The sequence below is a fragment of the Thermobia domestica genome, chromosome 4, assembly GCF_964235325.1.
Source record: "Thermobia domestica chromosome 4, izTheDome1.hap1.1, whole genome shotgun sequence".
NCBI lineage: Eukaryota > Metazoa > Arthropoda > Insecta > Zygentoma > Lepismatidae > Thermobia > Thermobia domestica.
In genome coordinates, this window is record NC_137457.1 from 283927868 (window position 1) to 283955569 (window position 27702).

The following is a 27702-nucleotide window of genomic DNA, read 5'->3' on the forward strand; positions in this document are numbered from 1 at the left end:
CAAACCAATCCTCTACGGACTATATTACTGGAGATTGGCTGTAGCACTAATATAAGGACAAAGAAAAACCACGTGGAGTTCAAATATACAGCATCTGGAAATAAAGTGTCTCAATAGGCTTTACTTTGAAATTCAAGACCTCAGTTTATTTCTCAGAAGCCAGATCACTACCAAAATCGTTGTATTTAAATGTATGCGCAATCATTGGCTGCAATATTACTTGGAATACGAACATTTAAGTGAAATTAAGTTTGTGTGTGTGTATGTGTATGTGTGTGTGTGTGTGTGTGTGTCGAAAAGTTAGATTCACTTTGTGGACTAGATGATTCAATTTCCTTCTTCCTTGACTGCATTACAGTCGGCAATCCAACCATATTTTATTTTTTTAATTTTTTTTTTTAAAGTATTACTGTTGCGTTGCGATGCAATGCGCAAATTTTCCGAGATCTATTGCAAAATGTGGCCTCCATGTGTCATTTCCTACCAGCCTTCACAAAACTTTTGTTTTCAGCAACACAACGGAAAGATCGTAAAATTGTATTATAATTTCTATTCCGAATAATGCAAACTAAATCCCAAATTTTGCATGGCGTTGACAGAAACTTTACGTAAAGCTCTCATTTCATTCTTTTTCTCCTTCAATGTACTTTCATTAAAAAAAAAAACTTAGAGAATTTTATGATACAGACATTCCAATCTGGCAACATTATCAACTGAAAAAGAAGAAGATGGTTGCGAGTGATACAGGAATGGGATGTGTCTATTCATCCCTTATTAATTAGTTAAATAAATTAGTTGGTGAGTAATTTGTAAAGGGCATAATTTGTATCGACAACCCTAGGAAGATATTGTTAAATCATTGACTATTACGTAGTTTTTGAGTAGAATGTTTAAGAAAAGTGGTAAGTGATGCTGGAGAGTGTATTCATCAAATGAGCCCTTTTGTTGCAACATACATTTATTATCAGAATTTAAGTAAGAGTGGGTAGAAATCTGTATTTGCTGTACCTACACAAATTTGAAATGAAAGAGGAATACGGAAGACAGTTTCTATTTACAGTTTGAAGCGTAAAATGTTTCTGCGCAGATGAAAGTGAAATTAATGTACGTGAAAACAAAAGCAGTTTAGTTTATAATGTATTTAATGATAAAATGCGTGGTAGGGTGTTCCTTGTTATTAAGAATGGGTCTAGTTCATTAGTTGCTATCCAGAGGAGGATTGTTACGGAACTAGTTCGGTGGCGTGTAGTTAAATATTTATAATAGCAATGTTATTCAGTTCGTGTTAGAGGTTAGGGAGCTTGCACCCTCAACGTCTAAACTTTACCGTAGGCTACATTTAAGGGCATTACTGCTGTATCGCCGGATCAATTTGAGAATCGAAAAAAGTACCAAAATGTACTGCATTCGGTTATATTTGGTTGGATTACATTACGTTACGTTAGATTATGTGGCCTATGTTTAGCAGAAGGGGTCCAGCTCTTTTCTCTAAAAAATGTTACAATTTTGGTCATTTCTGTTCACATTCGGTTAGTTTAGGGTAGGGTTGGTTAGTTTAAGTTAGGTTAGGCTAGTTTAGGTTACGATAGGTTAGTTTAGTTTATGTTATATTAGTGTAGGAGTCCCGCATAATTTTCCAAAAAATGATAGAATTTCGGTTATTTCTACTAATATTACGTTAGTTTAGGTTAGTTCAGGTTAGCTTACATTAGTTTATGTTAGGTTAGCTTGGATTTGGTTACGTTATGTTACGTCTAAGTACTTGCATCACTCATTTCTCCTGTAAATTTTGTGTTTTTTACGTGCTTCTGGACCCCTTGTACTAAACATACTCCGATTATGTTATTAGGCATGCAGTTTTACTATACGGATCCATAATATAAGTAGTAGTAGTAGGAACGGGTTAGAAGTCCCGCAGGGGTAGTTGGGTTGGGTTCTGTTCTCGACATGAAATGAGCAAATTAAAGACTTACCCAAATTTTTCTTTTTTTTTCTGTGCATTTTACAGTCTATGGATCCATATAATAAAATAAGTGTACTTCTGCGAAATAGTCCATCTGCCTCCACATACAGTGCTGCTTACATCAAAAACAACCAGCAAATACGACTACTTTCTTAACTTTTACTATTCCCCTTACCTGACTTTCACTCATTCTTCCTCACAAACTTAAATCATCTCTCCAATTGTCCCGGTAAATTTCCTAAAACTGGTCCGGCGATACAGTAGTTAACCCTATTTAAGTCTTGTCTTATGTTGTCATTGATGTCTATATTGTTTCACTGGCTTCTACGTTTTGTATGTGTTTTGTTGTTTTTGAGTAAGTACACAAACATTTTAGTAAGGTCGTTCGTTAACTACTTCATGTTCAAAAAAAAAAAAGTTCTGGTGTATATTAATTGATTGTATTGTTTTGCCACACTTCACTCAGAATGTTTTTATCCCAAGATAACAGATACCGCGAGATAGTTGTTGCTGCCGTAGTTAATGATGGTTTGCTGGTGGTTGCACTCCTCTGTGATGATTCATGGTCCTGAAGCATTGTAATTGGTTGGTGTCATAATGTTCGTAATGCTATTATCCGATGCGCTTGTGCTGTTTGTGAGTGTCGTGGTGACTGGCGGTCAGGGGATACGGTTTTTCTTTTATTAGCTACTTGTCGGATATCGATGTTAGTCTGTAATTTTGTAAATCATTTTTGGGGCCGCGATGGCTCAGTGGTAGAGCGTTCACCTCTGGTGCTTGGGGTCCCGGGTTCGATCCCAGCCCCCGCCAAGTGAACTTTGTGGTGGACAAACACCGTGTGTGTGGGTTTTCTCGGGGTTCTCCCGTTTCCTCCCACTTTCTTCATTCCGTCATTTCATTCATTTCTCATCATCACCGTCTCCTTGAGCCTAACCGGCATAACAGTGGGACGTAAAACTCAAAAAATTCATTTTTGTAAATCATTTTTAATGTTTTTGTTGTTTTATTCGTAAGTGCATGAGTTAAAATTGGTTGTATGGATATTGAAATGCGATTACTCGAGCAGACGATTCTACCAAATTTTGACACATTTCTTACATTTTCATGTTAGGTTAGAGCCATGGTTGGCAAAAATCATGGTTTTATTGAAAAAAAAAAAAAACTTTTTTTTGTTTAAATAATTTGCTCTACTATGTATTCATATCATATATGGACAAAAATAGGTTTGTTTCGCCTTGGTGTTACTATGCAACAACCGGGTTATGCTGGAAGGGTCACATAAGCTTAAAGCGGAATCCAAACCGCTTCTCAGCTTACATCCGAGAGAAATTGTTCTCCATTTGAACTCGGAACTAGGACTAATTGGCTACAAATACGATACGTCCGCCTACTCACTCACGAAGGACTCCTGATAAAAATACGTTGTACTGATCTTTACATACTTGTTAATATAATTGTCAAGAGTAATTTCAGAAGGACAAAAAGATAAACAGTTGCACAAGTGAAACCATTATACAGAATTACATATGGACAATTTCAAAGTACTATAGAGTACAGAGGAACTAATTTAGTCCAAGTTAAAGAAATTCAATGTCTGTTTTTGCATATCAGTAAGAAAAGTGAATAAAGATACGAATTATTTGAGTCCACTTTGGCTCAGACTCATTTATACATAAATAGATATCAAAGGTACTTCTCATTTCACTAAATGCCTCTTGTAGGGTTTTATGACCTCCCCCCCCCACACACACACACAAAGTACGGCATTTCGATGTATTTTATCAATAGTAAATATTATTGAAACGGCACAATATTTAGAATTTTTCTCTGATTGCAATTACATAACAATAATAACAAACTATAAAAAAATCACTAAACAAACATTCATAAACTTATTAAAAAAAAGTTGCTTTTGTAGTAGTATCTTTTTGAGTAATGAATGGAGAATTTAGGTCTGACGGGAGTGAAACGTGATAACCCACAAATGTGTGTCCATCAAGATTAATCAAGAAATTTTGTTTTCTCAGTAAAGTTTACAGCAATAAACGCGAAAAATAAAACGACAACGCAACAAAAAGATAAAATACCTTTGTGTAGTTATAACGTAATTGCCTAAAACATTAAATTTTGGATATACTGCATACTGTATTATAGTGTCATAGTAATCCTTATAGTGTAGTGCTTACTAATTTCTTATTTATTTATTTCTTTAAGGTTGAGAATGAACTGAAGTCCATATGAGCAGTGACCGAACTGTTCTCCATATTTTGAGTGTTATGAATGAATATGGAGTCACAGCCACAGCAGACTCGCTTTAGATCTTTCTCAAGTAGTGCGCAGCGTGTTCAGACTCAAGGTATGTTCTTTTCTTTCGTTCATTTATTTCCATACTTAAGTGAGAGATGAGACACATTTTAAGGATGGTGTAAAGGGCCAATTTTTGCCAATAGATGTCACTACAATCTTCGTATCTCTCACATGTATTTTTTACCCTTCACGAAAATTTACAATTTCTCTTACAAATTTCAACCTAGAGACTTCAAATTTTTAGAGAAGAAACTTCATAACCTATAGAAGGCAACAATCCGTGCAAATTTTTTATTTAGAATTTTCTTCATTGTTGAAACAGTTCTGTTGTTAGAGGTTTGAATATTAATTTCAACAATCAAGCCATTTCAACAATGAAGAAAATTCTAAATAAAAAATCGGCACGGATTGTTGCCTTCGACAGGTTATGAAGTTCCTTCTCTAAAAATTTGAAGTCTGTAGGTTGAAATTTATAAGAGAAATTGTGAATTTTCGTGAAAGGTAAAAAAATACATGAGAGAGATACGGCGACTGTAGTGAAATCTATTGGCAAAACTTGTCCCTTTAAACTAACCTTAGAGAATATACGGTGGAGCGAGCAAATGCTTATTCTTTAAAATGCTCTTCACTAATCTCTAATTCCACTCTTTCGTTGCCAGTTAGCTCTAGAGCAGGAGTTCATCAATCTTTTCCTTGGCATACTACCATAGGACCCAGCAGCAGCTTGCATGCCATGGGCTGAGAAACTATGCTCTGGAACAGGCATGTGCAAGCTAAAACAGTGGATGGACCGACTACGGCAGACTTACTGGCGTCAAGAGCCATATGAAAATTGTATAACATTTCCACAAGAACTGAATAGCCATATTTAATAGAGAAACTGGTTCATTGTCCATTAACGTCACAGGAACCCAAAATTCTTTATAACGGTAACCAAAATATTTACTTACTAAAGAAAAGTAGAAAACATTGTTTACTTTGCATTTTAGTCGGGAACTTGACCCTTCATGTTCTGAACTAGTTAGTCTCAATGTTCAGTGGTACATTAGATGTTCCAACGCGAAGGATATTTTCGAGGTTGACATCCAGGAAATATTTTCAATTTAGTTTAAGAGATTACTAAGAAATACATTTTCAATAACGGGTCAGGCGGACCGGATAAAGGGATTCAATAGACTGGGACCGACCCGGAGGCCGGCTGTTGCATATGGCTGCTCTAGAAGATGGAGCTTACATTTATCATACACCTTGCTATACTTCATGGACGATAATAATTGTAGCTTACGATTTGCTGAACATTTGGTTTTTGTTCCACATCGATAGAACAACTTGGGGCTGAACTACCGATTCGGTAACCCTGTATAACACCACAAAATGGCGCATGTTCGAAAACAAATATGGCTACCACCCGAAACCTAATCACTAAAATTAAAATAATGTTTGTTTTGAACTAATAACATGTAATTAAAATTATAACATATCAAAAATCAGATTTTTTAAACAATTGTCAAGCAAGGATTTATTTCCTTCCTGGACCATTTGACATTGGTTTACCCATAGGTAACAATATGCACTGATTTATAACTATTCTTTAGTAGTTTAGAAGCTAAAATATAAGGTTGCGTTTTAGTTTGGTGTCTGATTCTTAGTGAGAACTATTTGCATTTGCTTACAGAATAGAAACGTCCATTAATGGGGTAAATTATATACGAAATAACATTTCATCAGTCAGAGAATAATGATAATAATACGGCTGTGATACATTTTCCTGCTGTTGACTTATATATTCTAATATTCCCCTCTTTTCTATTGCAGTTGGTTTCCCTCAAAGCCCAAGCGGGAGTGAGACTGACGTATCGACGTCGACTGAAAACCTTAGCAACGAGGAGAGGTTTGTTATTCACCACACGGCAAGACAAGAGCCTCAGGGTCAGGAGACTCTTAACTCAGACTGCACTGTCGAGTGTAGTTCCTATAATACACTCATTATCCACGGGAGTGATGACCAAAGAACTTCCAGGTAGCTTATCTTTTGTATTATTATTCAGTAACGTTCATAAGTGATATTCATTATGTTGAGTTTCTTTTTTTGGTGTATATATATATATATATATGTGTGTGTGTGTGTGTCAGTCAGTCAGTCAGTCATGAATGAATTGGTCACCTAAAGTACAATTTGTAAGGATATGGATTTAGCTAAACTATTTTCTATATTTACGCTGTCCGTCCGTCCAGAAGACAAAAGATATGTGTCCGTGTGGAAGGCAGAAAAATCTCAAGAACCACACAGTGGATCACCATTAAGTTTGGCCAAGATGAAGAGGGTCGGGAATAAAGTTCGATCATGAAGGTGAAAATAGCAGAAATCAAGCAGTTCCGGTTTTAATGTTAATCCCTATAAAACAAAACGATAATAGATAGCGAGTAGTGGTTTCCTACAATTAATTAAGTGTCCTAGAGATTGCTTCATTTCCACTCTAGTTTTTCTACTAAAACCGGAAGTAGTGGAAATTTCCATTTCCGGTTTCAATATTAATTTAGGAAATACTTCTATCACGCTATACAAACTAACTTCTAGTGCTCTTCGAATACAGAGCTATCGTACATAACACAGTTTCGAACAGCGCGGATTTTACTATAATGCGTTATCATTATTACATATACGAGGAAGGATCAGAAACTAAGGTTTTACTTGCCACGTTCAAATCGTCCCCAGCTGACTTCCTTTGTACTCAAGCAGAAAATTTATCCGAGTTTCATTCATAAATAGTATTCCAAACAAGCCATGAAGGGCACGAATGTGGTGTCGACGGGACGCTTTGTTGCCATCACTGAACTTATGTTAAAATTGATACATTTTGCTAATATGTATCAATAATACTAATAGTTATCACTAGTATAAAAACATTAAAGTAGTCATTTTAAAGTAAACAAACACACTAAATATCAAAATATGGAACTATAAAAAGCAAACAACGTGTTGAGCAAGCTTGTACATCGTTGTACGAGAGGGTAAAGAATGCAACACTGCTTTCGTTTTCAGTAGGTCAATAGAAAGACTATCGTCGACTAGAAGAACTTGCTGGAATATTCCTCTCGTGTAACAAAGAAACGTGTGATTACTTCAGTGGTGTTCTGCTTCGTTTGAAGCCGCCTAAGGATTGATTCGACTGCGTCGACTTTAGAAGGCAAATATTTCTGGAGTTTCCTTTGTTATGGAGGAATGAACGGTGTGCAGTAATTTTAATACATGGAGCTTGCCACTGTGCATTGTTTTAGCTATCCGCCATGTACGGCGCTAGTTGCAGGTAAACACAAGTTGCGACTCATGTGGAAAACTGGTCTCGCGAAGAAGTCTGCTCAGTTATTTGATTTCTGTGGGCGAAACATGTAACCACGGCTGAAATTCACCGGCAGCTCGTAGAGGTTTACGGGGAGACTAATGTCTTGTCAGCATGTCGCAAAATGGTGTCGAAAATTTGCAGCAGGGAGAGAAAAATGTCGGCCGAGAAGCGCAGTGGCCGATCCAGCACCGCATCAACAGATTTGAACACAGCTTGCGTGGAGGAGCTGATTCACAACAACAGGAGGATCACATTACGCTCCAAGTGACTTTCACCTGTTCCCGCACTTGGAAGGAGCACCTAGGAGGCCGTCGTGTCGCTTCAGATGACGTGCCACTTCACGACAACGTGGCTGAACACGCAAGGACAGAATTTTAAGCAGGAGGGAATCTTCAAACTCATCCCACGGTGCAAAAACTGCCTCAACCGATATGGAGAATACACCCTCCATTCCAAAAGAAACCGAACGTTTTAAAAAAACAAAAAAGCAATGTACATTTTGGAACAAATCATTTTTATTAATCAATGTATTCCCCTTCTGCATCGATACACATATTTGCACGCTCCAACAAGTTGTCAAACGACTTCTCCATGTCCTTTATTGGAATGGTCTTTAGGACGGCGGTCGTCGCCTTCTCAATGGCATCAATCGATGCGTGCCACTTTCCTTTCATCGCCAGATGCAGTTTCGGGAACATATTCGGGCCGAATACGACGAATTCTTGCCAGCAAACGCTTCATGACGCCCAAATAAAACTCTCCAGTGACTGTCTGGCCGGGCTGAACAAATTCTTTGTGGATAATTCCTTTTGAATCGTAAAAAACAAATCAGCATCACCTTAACTTTTGACTTCACCAAGCGACTTTTTTTGGGTGTTCCTTCATCCGGCGCTCTCCATTCAGCACTTTGCCGCTTTGTTTCGGGCTCATATTCAAAACACCACGTCTCGTCACCAGTTACAATCGATTTCAAGAAGTTTCGATCCTGCCGAGCACTTTTAACGATGTCTTTGCAATGCGCAATTCGATCAACTTTTTGGTCTTCGGTGAGTTTGTGTGGTACAATCCGCGGCAAAAAACCTGCAACATGAAGATGTAAGTTTATTGTGAAACTACGCCAAACAGCACAGGAAATGACATAACGTCTAAGTGGAACGAATCACGCCAGGATAAACCTCGGCCTCCTCCCGTGCACACTTATTTTGGAGCAAAGGACTTCGTCATTTCACAATAAACTTATATACTCATGTTGCAGGTTTTTTGCCGCGGATTGTACAAACCGTGAATTAACCTTCTTAAGGCCCAAAACTTCGGTCAAAATGCGGTATGCGGTTGTTTGAGGAATGCCTAATTCCATTTCAATAACTTTCACCGACGATTTTTTGTTATGTTTGATGAATTCACGCACTTTTTCGATGTTTTCTTCCGATAATCCGGTTCTGGGACGGCCTGATCTTTCGTCATCATCCAGCGTCTCTCTACCCGATTTGAATCGCCTGAACCACTCGTAAACTTGCGTACGGGATAGACACTCATCACCATATGCATTTTGTAGCATTTGGTGCGTTTCACTAAAAGTTTTACCAAGTTTAACACAAAACTCAATTGCAGCTCGTTGTTTGAAACTCATTTTCCGACCGATGTACACAACACACTGACAGTTGAAACGCAATAACTTTGTTGCCGTGCATCCAAATGTCATGACATTTATACCAGTTGTCAATGAGGGACTACGCCATCTACCGGTAAAATATTACAACAGATGGCACTAGTGGTACTATTTGTTTTCAAAAGTTCGGTTTCTTTTGGAATGGAGGGTGTATGTCAAAAAAATAACCTAATGTATGTATTATCTGTTGGCTGTATTGGTTGTATGAAATAATATATACACGTTTCACTGCAGGCGTTGTAACCTTACTTTCTGATCACTCCTCATATTTATGATATGCTATAAAGTTTGCCAGTTCATATAATTACAAATAATGTAATAAAAGCAGTAAATGCAAATACTACGTAAACGATGTTGAGTATTAGCTTGTGATATAACAGTTCATACTGACTATGAAATTCAGGGAAATTAAAATAGCGAGGGAGATACTTTAAACAATACCGGAAGTCATGGAAATTACTATACTCCACAAAGAGTCAGAGATTTTTTTTTCTAGATGGCCACAGAAGATATGAAGAACGCCTCAAAGAATCAATAAAGACTCAGAAAGAATAGGGGCTGAAAAGAGAAAATTATAATTAGAAATAAGGAAGTTTGAGGAGCACCGAAAGGTGTTGAAACTTAGCTTGTGAAAGAACAGTGGTATAATGTTATAGAAAAATAGCTTTTCTTAAACGAAGGTACTATTCGCATAAATACACAGTAGTGTTCTAAGTCCACATATGGTTCTATGCATGTTTGCCAACCACTTTGGGATTTTTCATTTGCCATTAATTTCGGACTCGAGTTAAAATCCTCGTGTACGGGGTGTAAGTTAGACAAATGTTTTCTAATGCTAAATATATATCCAATACCTTCCATACGAAAATACCTGTTTACTATATCAATTCTCTTGTATTGTATACTAATTTTGGCTATTGATTGTTGCAGGTTGTCTGGAGTAGGTGTTCATGATGCACTGGAGACTAGTCCGTCCACTTACTCAGGCGTGCATGCAGGAACAGGACTCTTTTCTTCAGGGCATAGTGGCGATGGGAAAATGTCTTCCACATGGGCGCCGCAATCTCAAAGGACTGTCAAAGACTCAGGAACACTTCGGCCTTCGTCAGAAGGTGCCGCCATAGGAGGGAAATTCGATCACAGTGATTTGAAAATCACAGATATTCCAGCTGATTATTTGGATCAGTCTCAAGTTCTGAAGCACTTGGCCAAAGAGGTGAAAGGAGGTCCTGCTGGTGATGATAATATTTCTTCCGTGTTGAGGGTTTGCGAAGATACCACTAGTCCCAATAAACTTTGTCGCAAAGACTTGCAGATTCCGGTTGGCAAGGAGAGCTCTGCAAGCAGTGTAGCGCAAAGACTAGCCTTTGAGGAACCTGTATCACCACCCGTATCCGAATATCGGAAGTGGGTGATACGACAATCGTTTGTGCCACCACTCGATAAGCATAGCTTATCTCGCTCGCAACCAGATCTGTCACGGTTAGAAGTTGGAAGAGAAGGAGAGACAACATTTAAAAAGAACGTTCTTTGTCAGAGGTAAGTATAGTGTGATTTGTGCTTTGTGTTTTTTATAATCCTATATATAAATTTTGAAACTAGTATGGATTTTGAAGCCGTACTGTTATCTTGCCACTTTGATTAAAGTAAAGGGATGGGATTCAATATTATCTAAAAAATAATGTCTTTCTCAGGAGTCCCTCAAGTTAGGGAGACGAAACTTAGTATATAAAAGTCCTCATTAAAAATAATTACACAAGTGCCCATCGTTTTCTAAAATTCCGCTTCTAGAGGAGAAAGGGGTGCATTTCAGTAATATTTTGATTTCTCATTTTGTATTCATAAAATGCCAGAAATAAGGAAATGCTTGAGCCGTTTATTTTATTTATTTATCATTTTTAAATAGTTGTCACTTGGGTCGACCTGCATTTCACCAATACAGTTTTATTGAAATGCGTTTCGTAAGGCGCAGTAGCGAGGGTTTAAATTTTTCACAAAGAATAACGGTTGCATCGTTTGAAATGAGCTTGAATATTTTCAGCACTTTAGTGGCTTTTATAATTTTATTTCATTTCGATTTAAACACGCATTGTAAGGACAGAGAGCGAAGTTGAAATATATTTTCCATAAACCTACTCATCCTGTGCTATACCGAGTACGTGAGCTAGTTTCATGTAAAGTTATATGTATGTCCATATTTTAACAAAGATAATGAGATAATATAGATAGATTAATGTAGGAAAATACACGATATAACCCATTACTAATAATGATGTGCAAATTGTAGAAACGAGTAAGTTCGTCTTTCCTTCCACTGATATAAACATCAAACTATACGAGTAAGTCTGTAATCCGGAACAAAACACACATTATGGTTTATAAAAATTGGACTATTTTTAGAGAAGGTTAGAGAAGACGATTGTTCAGTATTTTGTATATATGCTATTTTCTATTCCGCAGACCAAAAACGAAAGGACGAGAAGATTTAGAGAAGCTGAGTGAAGCATGGCCATCGGAAACAGTTCAAATGTTAATACAAGAAAACAATGCATTGAAGGAGGAATTAGAAGCCTACTACAAAAAAGTATCAAAAGCTCAGAAAGTAAGTATGCTTTTCTCAATAGTTCTTTTGTTATAATTGCTAACGGTATGATTTGATGCATATTTGTGTAATTGAAAAAGAAAGAAAAAAAAGAAAAAAAACTTACTACGTCCAAGTGTACTGTAATTGCACTAAATTATTTCAGCAGTTTCTGTCATCTGATGATTATAAATAATTATTTCGGCGTAAATAAAAGTGATGTAAAATAGGTCACGTTGTCTGTTGGGAAGTAAGTTAACTCAGTTGAGTAAGTGCAGACATGATGGTCTTTGTAGACAGTGTGTGTCTGAAGTAATTGGACTATTTGTGCATCGGGAAAATAACACTGTTCAACAACGAAAATGTAAATTGAACAAAATCAGCTAATTCTTATTGATTTTGTGGTGCTGATCACGAATTTGAAAGTTATTTTCGAATATTAGCTCTACTTATCGTTTTACAGGCATGTCTAATAATAACGCTTTAAAAATAAATATATTCACTTCGTTTGGGGAAAAATGTTACACTGATCCGGTAACACTGGAGAAACTATATGAACGCTTGGTTTCATTGTGTTCCTTATCTCAGTAGTGTTCTGCTATTGTTAGAAAAGACAGGTTTAGTGCAGTTATCAGCGTTTTGGGTGTGACGTTTGTGTAGTGCAGGACATAAAAATACAACTAAGTACGCAAAAATACTGGTATTTCGAATGTATATTTTTAAATAGTAGTCGGAACTATTTCAAGTGACATTTTGAGGATTTCAATAAACAAAAATGCCGCGAAATTGTGTAAACAGTGCGGATAGCTTCTGCTACGTGTGTGGGGAAGTGATATTTTCCTCACAAAAGCAGACTATATCACCACTAATAAGAAAAGCCTATCAATATTACTTTGGTTGTAAAATTGGAGACCAAGATAAATCTTGGGCACCCCACATTGTGTGTAACACTTGTGCCAGCAATCTAAGAAATTGGATTAATGGGAAGGGGCGCTCAATGCCTTTTGCAGTGCCCATGATTTGGAGGGAGCCAAGCGACCACATCAGAGACTGTTATTTTTGTATGGTTCCTTCCGTCAAGAAGGGAATTTCCACGAAGAAGAAGCGGGCCTTGATCTATCCTAACATTCCTTCTGCAATGCGTCCTGTTCCACATGGAGAAGGACTACCTGTTCCTGACCCACCTAAAGAATACGATCTTTTTTCTGATGATGATCAAGAAGTTGAAGCTCCTGAATCAAGTACTTCGAAGGACCCTACGTTTGTTGTAGAAGAACCTCCATGCGAACCACATAGACTTACTCAAGAGGAACTAAGTGATCTAATCATAGACTTGGACCTCTCGAAAAGCAAAGCCGAAATTTTAGCGTCACGCTTAAAGCAATGGAATTTATTGCAGGAAAAAGTAAATATTTCAGTGTATCGGAATAGGGAGAAGATGTTCACTTCATTTTTTACTATGGAAGACACACTTGTGGCATGTACAGATGTAAATGGTCTCATGAGGGCACTTAAAATTAATTACGAACCTACGGAGTGGAGGCTCTTTATAGATTCGTCCAAGGTTAGTTTAAAGGCAGTGCTTTTACATATTGGAAATGAACTTCCTTCAATTCCTGTAGGTTACGCAGTTCATAGGAAGGAATCTTATGAAAACTTGAAACGTTTACTTCAAGCCATTAAATATTACGATTTTCAGTGGCTCATTTGTGGTGACCTTAAAGTAATAGCACTGTTGCTAGGTATGCAGTTAGAGTATACAAGATATTGTTGCTTTATATGTGAATGGGACAGTAGAGATCGTGGATCTCATTACCGCAAAAGTGATTGGAGTACCAGAGAAACTCTTCAGCCGGGAGTGAAAAATGTGCAGCATGAACCACTGGTAGATCGTAACCGAATTTTGCTTCCCCCTCTACATATTAAATTAGGTCTTATGAAAAGTTTTGTTAAGAGTATGAACCAAGAGGATGAGGCCTATAAGTACCTAAGAGGACAATTCCCTCGATTAAGTGATGCCAAAATTAAAGATGGTGTTTTCATAGGGCCACAGATTAGGCAACTATTCAAAGATCACAAGTTCGACGAAATTCTCCAAGGTGAGGAGAAAGCTGCGTGGGAAAGCTTGAAGAGTGTTTGTTCACAGTTCTTGGAAAGACACCGAGCAACAAATTACAAACAACTGGTAGCAAAGTTGTTATTGTGCTACGAAAATCTTGGTTGCAATATGTCTCTGAAACTCCACTTTCTTCATTCACATCTAGACTTCTTTCCCGAAGATTGTGGAGCAGTAAGTGACGAACATGGTGAGCGTTTCCATCAAGATATTGGCCATGCAGCCATGGAGAAAAGATATGAGGGAAAGTGGAGTTCTAACATATTGGCCGACTACTGTTGGACTATTGCAAGGGATGCTCCAGACAAAAGGCAAGCCAAGCGAAGACGCTCAAAATAAAATAAACATAATCCTGTACAAGGGATCACTTGAAACTTTTGTCTACATTGCAGTGTAGTTCTTGCACAAAAAGGTATTTGTACATATTTTTCATGTTTTGATGTTAATACTGATTTTTATTACGGAATTGTTAATGTTTAAGTTGTCCACGGTTACTTTATTTTCTGTATCGCTGTGAAACTGGTATTTGCGCAATTTTGAAAAAGGAAGTACAAGGGTATAGAAAGCTATAGGTTAGGGTACTTCTTAACTCCCCAGCTTATCACATCACAGTGAAATAGATAAAAAAAAAAAAGTGAAATGTAGGTTTTTACAAGGATTTTGCTTAAATGTTCTATAAATATTAATACATTTGTATATATATACAGCTACTGTTGTACAAGGGCGTTTTTTTTCACAACCTGAGCTAAGAAAATTATTCTATTATCATTTCCTTTCATATTATGCTAAAATGAATGTAAAAATCGCAATTTCAAAGAATTTACATACTTTCGATCAAAATTTGTTGAACAGTGTAACAGTTCACGTTTACCGAATATTGTATCGAGATGTTTGTATATGTCGTTAATGAAGTTCAGTGCGTGAGATAATAAATATTACGTTGATTAACATTTTTGATTGGACTTACAAAGTCCAGTGTAGGTGATACGATCTAATATGGATTGTTTTATATTGCATCGGTGATAGCCAAATGGCGGCTCGCAAATTCTTTTAACTCTATGCGTAATAAGAAGAGTGTGGTTAACCAAACGGTATTATCTTTAATCGTTTCTTTACCAAACTAATCTTCTAATATAAGATGTGTAGGTTCAGTTTTCAGAAAAATGCAGATTTCGTAGAGCTTAGGTCCTAATTAGCCGAAACACTAAAACAAGAAGTAAGAAACGCAGAATAGAACGAAGATTCAGAAAATGTATGACTTCTACACATTCAATGAACCTGTGCCACAGAGAGCAGACAGAAGTGTATCCTGGGCTCCAAGTATAGTTCTTTCTTTGCCCTGGCACGCAGAGCATTACAAACTAGCCATCACTAGCATAATATATAGTATCGACGGTTTACTGTATAATATACATTCCCAAACTATTAAAGAGCAATCTAAACGCGTGAGACTTAACCGAAAACCCCATATAATGCAGCTGCTTCAAAGTTACACATTGTTCATCGATAGCTTCGAAACTTATATGAAAGTCTAGTCACTTCTCAGAATGTTGTTTTGCACTTTATTCGTGTGCTCAGTTGAAAAATAATGAAGCTTTAAAATACTGTTAATATAAATCCTTTGTCCTTCAACAACTCTTCTTTTGAACATCCTGCATATTGCAAACGATTTGCGTTACGGAGTATTGTATCAAGATGTTCGTATATGTCGTTAATTAAGTTCGGTGCATGAGATAATAAGTATTATGTTGATTAACTTCTTTATGTTGTATTAGGCTTACAAAGTTCGGTATAGGGACGGCGACGATGACGTACATATGTTGAAATAGTTTTGTAGAACTGTTACTTGATTTGGAATTTAATGTCCCATTAAGTACCGAGGCTATATAAGACGAGGACCTACAGCTTAACGTGTGATCCGAATCACATGAGCATCCACTCACTGGTCGCGTACGCTAATCATAACCATATAGCCATAAGAGAGTTCTTTTGGTAGAATTGTGTTAGCTATAGAAAAGCACTTGTAAAGATACTGTATCATTTTGAAGTTATCGCCCGATTATTATTATTTTTTGAATTTATTATTTTATTTTATTTTATTTTTTATTTATTTATTTATTTATTTATTTGAGAATCAGTTGTATACCGTTGTGAATATTTCGAATGTAATGTAAATTTGTACTGACTTCAGAAACAGTTTCACTGCTGAAAACATAAATATAGTTCAATGTTATTTAATTTATTTTATACACCACAAACTGTTCAATAACTTTTTGATGTGCACAAGCGTCTAATCGCTATAATAATAATAATAATAATAATAATAATAATAATAATAATAATAATAATAATAATAATAATTATTATTATTATTATTATTATTATTATTATTATTATTATTATTATTATTATTATTATTATTATTATTATTATTAGAGCTATTGGCGAAGGCAGGGCATTCATGAAACAGTTTTGTATAATAAAATTAAACTGACAGAGTAATGTTTTTTTTTTTTTTTTTCGGAAATTTATGATGATTAAATAGGAGTGATTACCTAAAATACTGTCTGTTTGAAATAAATTTTTGATTATTGTGTGTAACGTTGTTAATAATGCAGTGATAGACAAATGTAAAGTAATGTACTGTATTTTTCCATGCATAAGGTACACTCATATATAAAGTTAAGCCATATCTGCATAGAAACATAAAATTGCAGTAATATTTATGTTAATACCCAATAAAAAGATACAGGTTTCATCAGTTGCACAGGAAGTGCATATGAGAAAGAGAAATTATAACGCTATTTACCATGCACTTAATTCCGCCATGCACAGTCATGGAAAAAAGATGGTCATCCATCTCTTTGTGAAATACATTGTGTTCTCATAAAATGAATTTTCTCTGATCACTTTACTTTTCTTTATCAAGCCAATATTTTAAAATTTCTTGCATGCATTTTCGAGAATATGGCCTTGTTAGCCAGTTTTTACTTTTCTTTTTCTCTTAATCATCGTAAAATCTTTCATATGATAAAATTTTATTAAATGTACTATTTGAGCAGTTTGGGCTGTTGATTGCAGAGCGGTCGTAGGTTGGTGGGATGTCCCAAGTACAAATTTTGTAGCAAACTATCCTGACTAAAGTTTATTCATCTCCATCCCCACTCCTCATTCCATCGTGCAGTGCTGTGATAGCACTTTTGAACATAGTCCTTAACCGATTTATTCAGTTTCAGTTATCTCCCTTTCGGAAGATTTATAAAGTAAGTCCCAGCCGTAGAGCCTAGTGGACTATTTCACTAAATTTGTTTTAAAGCAAATTTGTTTGAAGTAAACATATGTATTAAAATGGCACGAGCCAAAATGGCCGAATTTGCCTGTTTGAAATATAATTGTTTTTCACACTGTTAATGTAATAATAAAGGATAAACGGCACATGAATATATTAAAATTGAAAACCAGTGTAATAAGATTGTCACTAATAGTAAAATTGTCAAAAGTAATGAATTATAAATAATAAAAATTGAGAGCAAAGCTCCTCAATACTTATTGTTTACAGCGCCATCTCTTATCCCTCCCAGCCGATTTTCATTTCATTTCGGCTTCCAATTGGACACCTTCTTCATAGGCACGACCGTTTAGATCCAGTTGCCTTCTTCCTAATTATGTGATAAATATAACTAGTAAAAATGATAGAATTAGATTTAGAGCTTCACATGAACCTTTGTACTTTAGAATTGGCGGGAATCAATGGGTTAGGTTCTGTAGATCTGACAAATTGTATTAAATAAAATTGTTAAGAGCACTAAATTGAAACAATAAATTTGATTTAGTGTAAATAGTAATTTCCCAGCTATTCTTTTTTTTCTATTTTCTTTCTCATTGTTGTTGCTTGGTAATGATTGCATTGGAAATTGTCCTGATTTCTACTTCAGTGTCCATTGTGGTTTACCTGAACAATAGGAAAGAACAATTATCACCTAAAATTTCATCATCATATTGCAAATAATAAAAATATTTTTACCTGTCTGTGCAAAATTTATTGAACATCCTTTGTAAGAAACCTTTAATTAAGTGGTTGCAGATACAGCACTGTAAAATAAGACGTAATTTAAAAAAAAAAAAATACTACAATATTATTAGCTCACAACGAGAAAATTAATGTTCGAAGAGGAGACATAACCCATCTATAGGTCTGATGAAGCTGAACAAAATGAGTGAATGTACATCTTTATCTGTAGTTGTTTCCGAGAAAATTAAGAAAACTTTTTTTTTTTTTTTTTTTTAAATTTAAAAGCTGATGCTGTACGATAATCACGTCACCTGTTAAGTTGGAACTGAAACTGAGGGGTACCCTCATCATTAACAGTAGGATTAATGAAATATAGCCTACAATTATGATTAACTTTTAAACTGTTAATTTTTGTTGAACTATAATGTCTAATTTATGAATCGACAGATTACATTAAACTCAACAAAATGACGTGCTTGAGGTTAAATCTCATGCGCAGTTTTTGAGAAAATAATTTTAGGGCGCTAAAATGTATATCGTGTCATCCATATTAACTGATAGTTTTTGCTCTGCTAGAACGGATTGTTTATCTGTGTAGTTTTTGCTGTGCTGGAACGGATTGTTTATCTGTGTGTGTAAAAAAAAAAAATGTTAACTAGCAGATTATGTTTTCTAACGGTGTCACATACTCCTACTCCTAACAGTGAGTCCTGAGTTCGATTCCCGGTGGGGACGCTCGGTCGAAAAAGTGTTTAAAGTTTTTTCAGGCCAGCCATTCTGCGGGAGGTTTTCCTGGGTTTTTCTCATTTTATTTTATGCAATAAACTTTTTTTTTTTTAAATGCTACGTTACAATGAACTCTTTATTCATGTTTAAACCTCATCCGTGAAAATTACTGCAATAACATACTCTCTTAAATCTTGCTTATACGTCAAAATAATGCTCCAGCCAAAGAAAGTACATGTACAAACGAAATAAATGAAAATTATTTTAAAATGAAGATTCCGAAATTATATTTTACGCCTGGGTTTTAGACCCGTGGGCGGGGTTTCGTCAGGGAAGGAAAAAACAACAGCATTTTGCAAGATTAAAAATAGTAAATAGCCCTGCGTTGTGCTAGTTGTTAAATTCTTCTGTTATTTTAATTTTTTTATTTTTTTTATTTTTTGCTAACCTACATTAAATAAAGTAAGTACGTAGCTGTTATAGACATCTTAAATACAATCAGTTAAACTGAAAATGCATTTAATTTAATGATTTCCTCGTTTATGTGCATAGTCCAACTAGTATAAGTTTCTTTATACTATGTTCTTAATAATAAAATCAAATTGCAAAAATGGGACCGCGGTGGCTCATTGGTAGAGCGTTCACCTCTGGTGCTTGGGGTTCCGGGTTCGATCCCAGCCCCCGCCAAGTGAACTTTGTGGTGGACAAACACCATGTGCGTGGGTTTCCTCGGGGTTCTCCCGTTTCCTTCCACTTTCTTCATTCCACCATTTCATTCATAACTCATCATCACCGTCTCCTTTAGCCTCACCGGCATATCCGTGGGACGTAAAACTCAGATTTCATTTCATTTTCAAATTGCAAAAATATATTGCTTTCAGTATAACTCCTATGGTAACAGCGTTTGTGTGCGAATAGCTTTGTATGTATTCTGGTTGTTATTAGCGAAGCTGTCAATGCATGGGCGCTGGAAGGATTCCAGGTTCCATTCCCGGGCTTGGTTATAATGTTGGTACCCTTTACCATGCGCAGTAATCATAATAATAATCCAAGATCGCTTCCTTCCTTCCTTCCTTTCCCATTCCTTTTACCTCCGTAATTCCTTGGGCAGTGCGATCGCCGAGGGATGTCATCCCTCATACATGACGGGTTAACATGGCCATAGATGCCGAAAACCAAAATATCTAATTCCTAAACCTATCCGAAAACCCAAAAATCTAATTCTTAATTCCTAAACCTAACCGAAAACCCAAAAATCTAATCCCTAATCATAGCTGAAAACTCGAATATTAATTTCTAATCCCTAAACATAGCTGAAACCCCAAAAATCTAATTCCTAAGCCTAACAGTAGCATACATACTACTTGTGAAGCTTAGTGTGAAGTATACTTGCTGCACTCTTATGCACGATCTTTTAAATATTGTAATAATGCTTTCCTCTTTCGTCAAAGGTATTTGTGATTTTAATTCGCTTTCTTTTGTGTCTTTAAAACAGTTGGAGGAAGAAATCTCGGAGGTACATCGAGCACATGAGGAGCTTGTAAAGTCTTCGGAACGAAGAGAGAAACTCGAACAAGCTGCTCGATTGAGGCTTCAGAATGAAACTCGCCGATTGCAGGAGAGAAACCGTGCGCTTCACGAACAAGTTGATCTCCTCTCATCTCAGCTTCTCTGTCGACCAGTTCAAGAGTTACCAGAAGGGGAAAGTCTACGCAAAGAACTGAATAAACGAGAAATCCTTATTGCTCAACTAATTTCCCAAAGTGAGTAATTATAGAAGAAACAATTATTGTTAGTTTCGTAAAGTGGCGATTATTTTGTATCGGTCATAAAAAGGTGAAGGATTTTATAACGTCTAATATTCCATTATAATGCTGATCGTTTGAAGAGAAATTTTATTAATAAATGCTAAAGGTACCATAATAATTTGGAAGATCAAAGTGATTAGGTTTTCAGTTTATTAAATTACTATTCTCTATTTGTGATGAGAAAATAAACCAGATTATATATGAAAATACAATTCACAAGGTTTAGGAACGATAAAGAGAATTTTTAAATTCATTGTGTAATATCATATTTAATTTAACAGTAATGAACAAATAAATCCGTTGAAAACTCATGGTGTTAAAAAATCAGTCGAAAAGGCCTTTATATTGTAATGTAATATTACACAGTTTGAAATGTACTCTTCAGAAAATCATTCTTCCAGCTTGAGTTCAATCTATAAATGTTTATAATTCCCTCTTGAAGTATGCATTTGATATTCCACATCGTGAATTATTTACAAGAATTTATCTGAAAAAAAAAAAAAAAAAAAAAACTTTCATTTTTACTCATGAACGTGGATATCACGTTCCAAAATTATAGTTACTAGTGTATCTATTCTGGAAAATAACAGTTTTAGGATCAAAATAGTAGTTTTCTGATATTCAGAGAAAGAAGAGAGAGAGAGACGACTATTCGGCAAGATTACTTAATTACTGATATTCTAATTAAAGTCCGTTTTCACTTCAGTGGATTTTTCAATAAATAGAAGTGGAGAATATGAGAAAACGAAAATCCTCTAATAATCTAGAATGGTGAAATCTATCCGCTGACAACGAATGTGTGGTTTGAGATTTGTGTAGATGGAGTGTTTGGAGTGTCATTTTTTGCAATGATGAAGGGACTATAGTTATTGTTAACGGAGAATGTTATCATCACATGATATCCAGTTGGTTGTGTTCTACCCTCGGAAATATGGAAATGATAATGCCTAGTTTCAGCAGGATGAATCGACCTACCACACTCCGAATGAGACTCTTGCTTTACTCCACGAAAAATTCTCACAAGTAATTTCTGTACAGTGACTAGGAACGGCTGACAAGGTCATGTGATCTCACACCTTTTGATTTCTTTTTAATTGTGGGTTTGTGAAATCACAGGTATATGCCAACAAACCACATACTCTTTTGAAACTGAAGGCGGAACTTACACGCGGGATTAAAGACATCAGGATAAGCATCTCCAAGATGGTTATAAATAATTTTTTGAAGCGCATAAATGCATGGAGACTCGACATATGCCTGACATTGTCTTTCATAAGTAAATCGGAGAACCATTTTCATGAAGATTGCTGTTTTATTATTGTTTTATAATTCGGAATCCTATATAGAACACCCTATATTATAGTTAACGTCATAACAAAGATTCAGACTAATAACCATAAAGAGTAGTAACGCATTTTCTTAACCATGTATTATAATCTTGTAGCATTTTCTTTAAATGCATATATAATTAATATTTCACTTTTATTTTAATATATCATCAATTCACTGTTACTTGTCCGTAGCATTAGTCATTTCTTATTTTAATGTAGAATAGCTGAGACAACTCTATTAGTTTCAAAACTGATGTATAATCTTCAGACGGTAATATTTATCTCTCTTCTTTCTTTCCTTCTTGGTGCAGATAAAGAATTAGTCGCAGCAAAAGAGAGACAGGAAATAGAATTAGCAGCACAAAGAGCAACTCTACAGGAGCAGCGAACGCATATTGACATATTGGATACAGCTTTGACTAACGCTCAAGGAAACGTTGTTCGACTGGAAGAAGAGGTAACTATGTAACAAACATTTTAAGAAATATTGATAAAATTGTAAAAGACTAGGTTGTAGGCTGAAGTTTTTCCATGTGTCCTTTGAGATAACCGGATGTTTACCAAAGACAAACTTTTCAATGCTGCAGTTCTATGTAGGTGCTGCTAGAAGTTCCTGGTTCGACCCCGTGCTATGTGAGTTTGTGATGAATAACATTGCCTACGTGAGTTCCTCGAAATCGACCCGTTTCCTCTCACATCTTCATTACACCAGTTACTTGATATTTATTTACTTTCATTAATATCCACCTGCTTTGGCCTGGGAGCTAGCTAGTTAAGAGATAGTGAACTCCAATCTAAAATGTTAAAAAATTTGATTACGGGAGATGGTATGTTGTAGACATATCAAGTAAATAATACAAGATGGAGCCTCTTCTTGGCCGACTGGCTAACGCTTAGGTTCCTATGCTCGATTCCTCATAGGAATATTTGCCTTGGATGCAAACCTGAGTCGTATCTTATTTGAACAATGTATCCCATTTCATACAACCTTGTCACTGAAAAGAGACAGTTTGACAGGTGGTTATATACGAGTAATTATGAAGTTGGGATGATGTTATATTCGTGTGGTTGGCTTTAAATGTATGTATTTAAGGAGTTAATTTATACCGATGTTAGTACGTAGTCCCGAATTGGGTTCCCGGTGAGAGTACATAATTTTCTGTTGACGCAGCTTCATAAAGCATTTCGAGAAATGCTAAAATAAGAAAATAATTAACTTCGTTGTAAAAATGTGGGTGCAAATGTACTGACCACACATCAGCCAGTGAAAAGTCGTCTAATCAAGCCATATCCCGCAACAGGCTGTAACACCAGGGAGTTCTATTATATATATATATATATATATAGTCGATAACATTGCGGTCGTATTTATAAATACGCACAGGGTATAATGAGTTGGAGTGTTTGGGGAAAGGGATTTTAGAAAGATCAATCAGATTGGAAAGATACTATAGTATGAAACTGGAGCTTCAATATATTGAATTCGGAAGTATAGGATAGCAATGCCAAGTGGATTTTTTGTTTCTGCATTGATTTCTTTTTTCTTTAAGTTGTAGAGTTAGTTTCGTTGTAAAAGAGTCGTGTTGGACGTTTTTATATCCTGTCTATGTGGGAATATATTAAAAGTGTGTCATTGATTTACTAATATGTAGTTGTTAGTTAAATATAACATGTTACTTTGTGTGCGTATATTATTTTTTTTTTCTTTCCCGATAATTTTGGCTTCTAGCGATTGAAGTCCTTCTTCAGGGTATAGATATAATAAAAAATGGTTATCTTGAACTGCTAGCTTTAGTGCGGGCGGTCCCGGCGGGGACATTCGATCTAGATAGTGTAAAAAGCTCTTTGAAGCCAGCCATCCTGAGTGAGTTTTTAAAAACAGTTTTTCTCATTGACGCCAGGCAAATGCCGGGATAGTACTTAACGTAATAATCCCGAGCCACTTCCTTTCTTCCTCCCCAATTCCCCGGGTAGTGCGATCACTAAGGCACGTCATATCTCATTCATGACGGGCTAACATGGGCATAAGTGCCAAAAGCTCAGAAATTTAATTCCTAATTTTAATCCTTGAACTGCTAATTGCACTCCCCCCCCCCCCCTTAAGCTACATATAGATGCCCTATTCTGTTGGATATTAAGGAACACCATAATGAAAACTGTTTAAATTTATAGACATCTTCTCATATTTTCACATTAGTCATCCATATTGGAATCTGATTAATATGAAGAGTTGTTAATAGTAGTCTTATAAATTTAAACAGTTTAAGTACATAAGGTAACATAACATGTTCTATTTATTTTACCGAGTATATCCAGAGTCCATAGATCACTTCGTTATGACTGAAGATACGAACCAATCGAAATACGAAGAAATTGTTGAAAATAAGTAGTTTTCAATCAATAATGGTGGAATCAACGTTTCCAGTTAAACAGGCTGATCGAACGGAACGTGCACATTGTTGGGTAAGGGCACGCAAAAGATGTCACTGGCAACGTGCACATGGTTGCATAAGGGAACCTAAAACCCCTCGAATCTGTTTATCTACAGTGCTGTATTGTTGGTATGGTGAGGTCCCAAGTAAACTGACAGCGTTACGTTTTCATTTAACAGGACACCTTATTAGTGCAGAACTCAAACGGTTGGTACGATTGGAAAAATTCTATCATTTTGGGTTGAAAATCACATATTTCCAACAACTTTTTCTTTTCTTTTTTTATCTTTACTTATAATGAAGTTAACCTATGACCCCGGACATTTGATATACTCTGTATATAAATATGCCATGTGTCTGTACAATCTAAATAAAAATATTGTCGCTGTTAATTAGGCATTCTAATCGTATTGCACTTACTCTTTCAGTGCCGAAAGAAACAGATGTACGTAGAACGAGCAGCGCAATTGCAGCGAGCGTTGTCATCATTGCAACTGGCTAGCGACCGCCGAGAACAGTCTGAGCGGAAACTTCGGCTACAATTGGAACGAGAGATCAAAGACTTGCGAGAACAAGGGAGAGGAATGGATCGACTGAATAAAGAAGGCTCTGCTACGTCTGTGGGTCGTGAAGAGCTGGCTGATCTCAAGCGAAGGCTTCGAGACCGGGAGGAGAAGATAATGACTCTGGAGGGAGAGTTAGCCAAATGGGAGCAGAAGTATTTGGAGGAGAGTGCTCTAAGGCAAGCAGCCATTGATGCAGCCAGCATTCCAAAGTAAGTGAAATGGTTTGTAAAGACTTACAAACTATGCTATGCCCAAGTGTCGATACATAAAATTCTTCCAGAGCAGCTGTATCTGTCTGTGTCTATAGACAGGTATAAGAGCAGAAACAGATATAGCGAGAAGCGTCTTTTTGGTAAAGATTCAGTGTCCTAAGAACAGGTTTCATCTCCGTTCATGATGATATATAGCTAGCGTACGCGACTTTGGCACGAAATGACCCGGATTCAAGAGTTGGTGGGAGTTCATGTGGTTCGGGTCCCACATTAAGCTGTAGGTTCACGTCTCATAACCTCGCTGCTGAAAGGGACACTGAATCCAAATCCCATCAACCAATCAAATTGAAAATGCTAGAAATATATCATTTCCGGTTTCAACATTAATCAAAATAGAGCAGAAATAGTAATAGGTAGAAAGATGCTTTTTTATGTATTTATTTATTTACTGGCAGAATACCCGTTCATCACACGGGGAGAATAAGTTTCATTTTGGACATAGAGGGGTGAATGTGGATTTGAACGGCATCGGAAGTGTCACTGTTCGTCTCAGCGACCACGAAAAGTATGGATTCAACACTAATATTGGTCAGTTTCGATTATATATATATTCCCCTCCCCCTCTTTCAAGTGGCGAGGCTGAATTTAGATTTAAACTCATCGGAAGTGTCAGTGTTCGTCTCAACGATCCTAAAAAGTATGGATTCGACACCAATGTCCGTCATTTTCGATCATTTATATATATATATCCCCCTCCCTCAAGTTGCGAGGCTCAATTTGGTGTTAAACGGCATTCGAAGTGTCACTGTTCATCTCAGTACCCCTTCCCCCTCCCCTCAGTGCCCCCTCCCCAACCGTCCCAGGACCGAACCTCATCTGTGTTGAAAATTTGGTCGAGATCGGTCGGGTGGTTCAAGAGTTACTAAGTCAAAAACACAGTGACTTTCAGTTTTATTTATATAGATTTATTTATTTATTTTATTAATGAATTCAGTGTCCCAATAATAGTTTTATCTGTGCTCTTATGTCTAATAAAAACAAGTGGTAGAAATAACTTGAACTTCCGATATGAATATTGATTTTCATAGAGCGAAAACAGTAAGAGATTGCGGGAAGTTTATTTCTGATACAGATTCATTGTCCCTAGAGCAGGTTCAGTCACCGACCTTGTCCCTCTGATATTATGTGAACAATATTGAGTCCGCATAATTTGGAAGTTTACCATAATCCGTAATGTGAAACGAAAGTAACTTGTTCATATTTTCAGAACGCATCCTTATGTTTATTTTTTAGTTTATTGCAAATTATTATCTGCTGTATTTCACAGAAAACTCGTTCCTCTCCATTGGACAGCTGCAGTTGCGTATCCCTATATTGTGTCTTTACTAATCCTTCGAAGTATATACTAAAGAAAAGTCAATTAACTTTAAAGAAACGAAACTGGTAGCGTGTAAAGTAATCAAACCAATAAACTGGCTTATTTATTGCAAATTAGTACTATTTAGGTGCATTCAGTAGCATGCACATAAACAGAAAATTTCGGGTTTTTTATATCCCTCTTAACAAAATATGAAAAAATAAACATTTACCGTTTTAAGATATGTATACAAAAACCGTGCATGTTCTGAAATATCAGCTTGGAATCTTGAACCCCATTTCATAAAATAATGTGTACGCCACTGGGTGCAGAGACGCGGGTTCGATTTCAGACGGGAGCTCGCGTCTTTCTGACCCCGCTTTAAACTGTAGGTTTACGTCTCATACAACCTTGCTGCTGAAAGAGACGCTACCAAACAGTTGTACATATAAAAAACTCATTAGTTGATCCACTACGAATTTTTATTGAATTAAATCCAATACCTGAATTTAGACAGGAATGAATATGTGAATATATGATGCTCCATTTGTTTTAATTTAACTATAAGTTACACAGTATTCAACAGTTTTAACGTTGATAAAAGTTGGCCCAATAAAGGTTGGATTAATAAACAACTTCGAGTTGGTTATCCTATATTTCCAATAATTATCGTCTACCTAGGAGATTTTCTAGTGGACTTGAATACTGAAGCGTCAAAATCACTAATAATTGTCGAGAAAAGTGGTTCAGATTTTAAAGATTGCTGTTTTGGCTCAAATAAAAAAAATGATGTTACAAAATTATAATCTTGTTAAAAATAATAAATTTTAACTATATATATATACCAGATAGTTTTGAATGTAAAACGACACCCATTTATTAACAAAGATTATAACAAAAAATCTCCAGTACATACGAAGTGTATTTTCAGATAAAACTTACACTAAAAATCAAATCAGATACAGTTTGCCTTAGTCTTCCTCATTGAAGAAGTCACACTGAATCCGCAAACGTTCAAAGCTAAAGCGGTAGACGAGGAAGAAAATTAGAGCTTAATGGAATATCGTGGTTCTGTTTAGTATAGAACTCTGCTGTGTGTGACGTGAAAGCAAGACGATTCCATATTTGTGGTCATGAAACAGCAACAGAAAACATCGTCTTGGATTCAGAAACATACGATATATATATATATATATATTTGAAAAAAAAAGTGTTTAACAACCAATAACGCAAGTAAAAGAGAATTATAAATTAATAATGCTCACTGTTTCGATTAAT

The 27702-nt window shown here is 36.0% G+C and overlaps 1 protein-coding gene across 3 annotated transcripts in view; it reads left to right on the plus strand.

Annotated features, from left to right (window-relative positions):
• The first annotated feature begins 672 nt into the window (after positions 1 to 672).
• LOC145684115 (uncharacterized) overlaps positions 673 to 27702 on the plus strand; it is a 48759-nt gene continuing 21729 nt past the window's right edge. For 2 of the 3 annotated variants that reach the window (XM_081756037.1, XM_081756039.1), the window contains exons 1-8: positions 673 to 798; positions 4178 to 4319; positions 6086 to 6290; positions 10214 to 10822; positions 11744 to 11885; positions 20214 to 20481; positions 22169 to 22314; positions 24718 to 25064. In XM_081756037.1, coding sequence (XP_081612163.1) covers positions 4244 to 4319; positions 6086 to 6290; positions 10214 to 10822; positions 11744 to 11885; positions 20214 to 20481; positions 22169 to 22314; positions 24718 to 25064 — 1793 coding nt within the window. In that variant the 5' untranslated portion in view covers positions 673 to 798; positions 4178 to 4243. Of the gene's footprint in view, positions 799 to 819; positions 903 to 4177; positions 4320 to 6085; positions 6291 to 10213; positions 10823 to 11743; positions 11886 to 20213; positions 20482 to 22168; positions 22315 to 24717; positions 25065 to 27702 lie in introns of those variants that run through there. The other variant, XM_081756038.1, reaches the window with a different exon arrangement.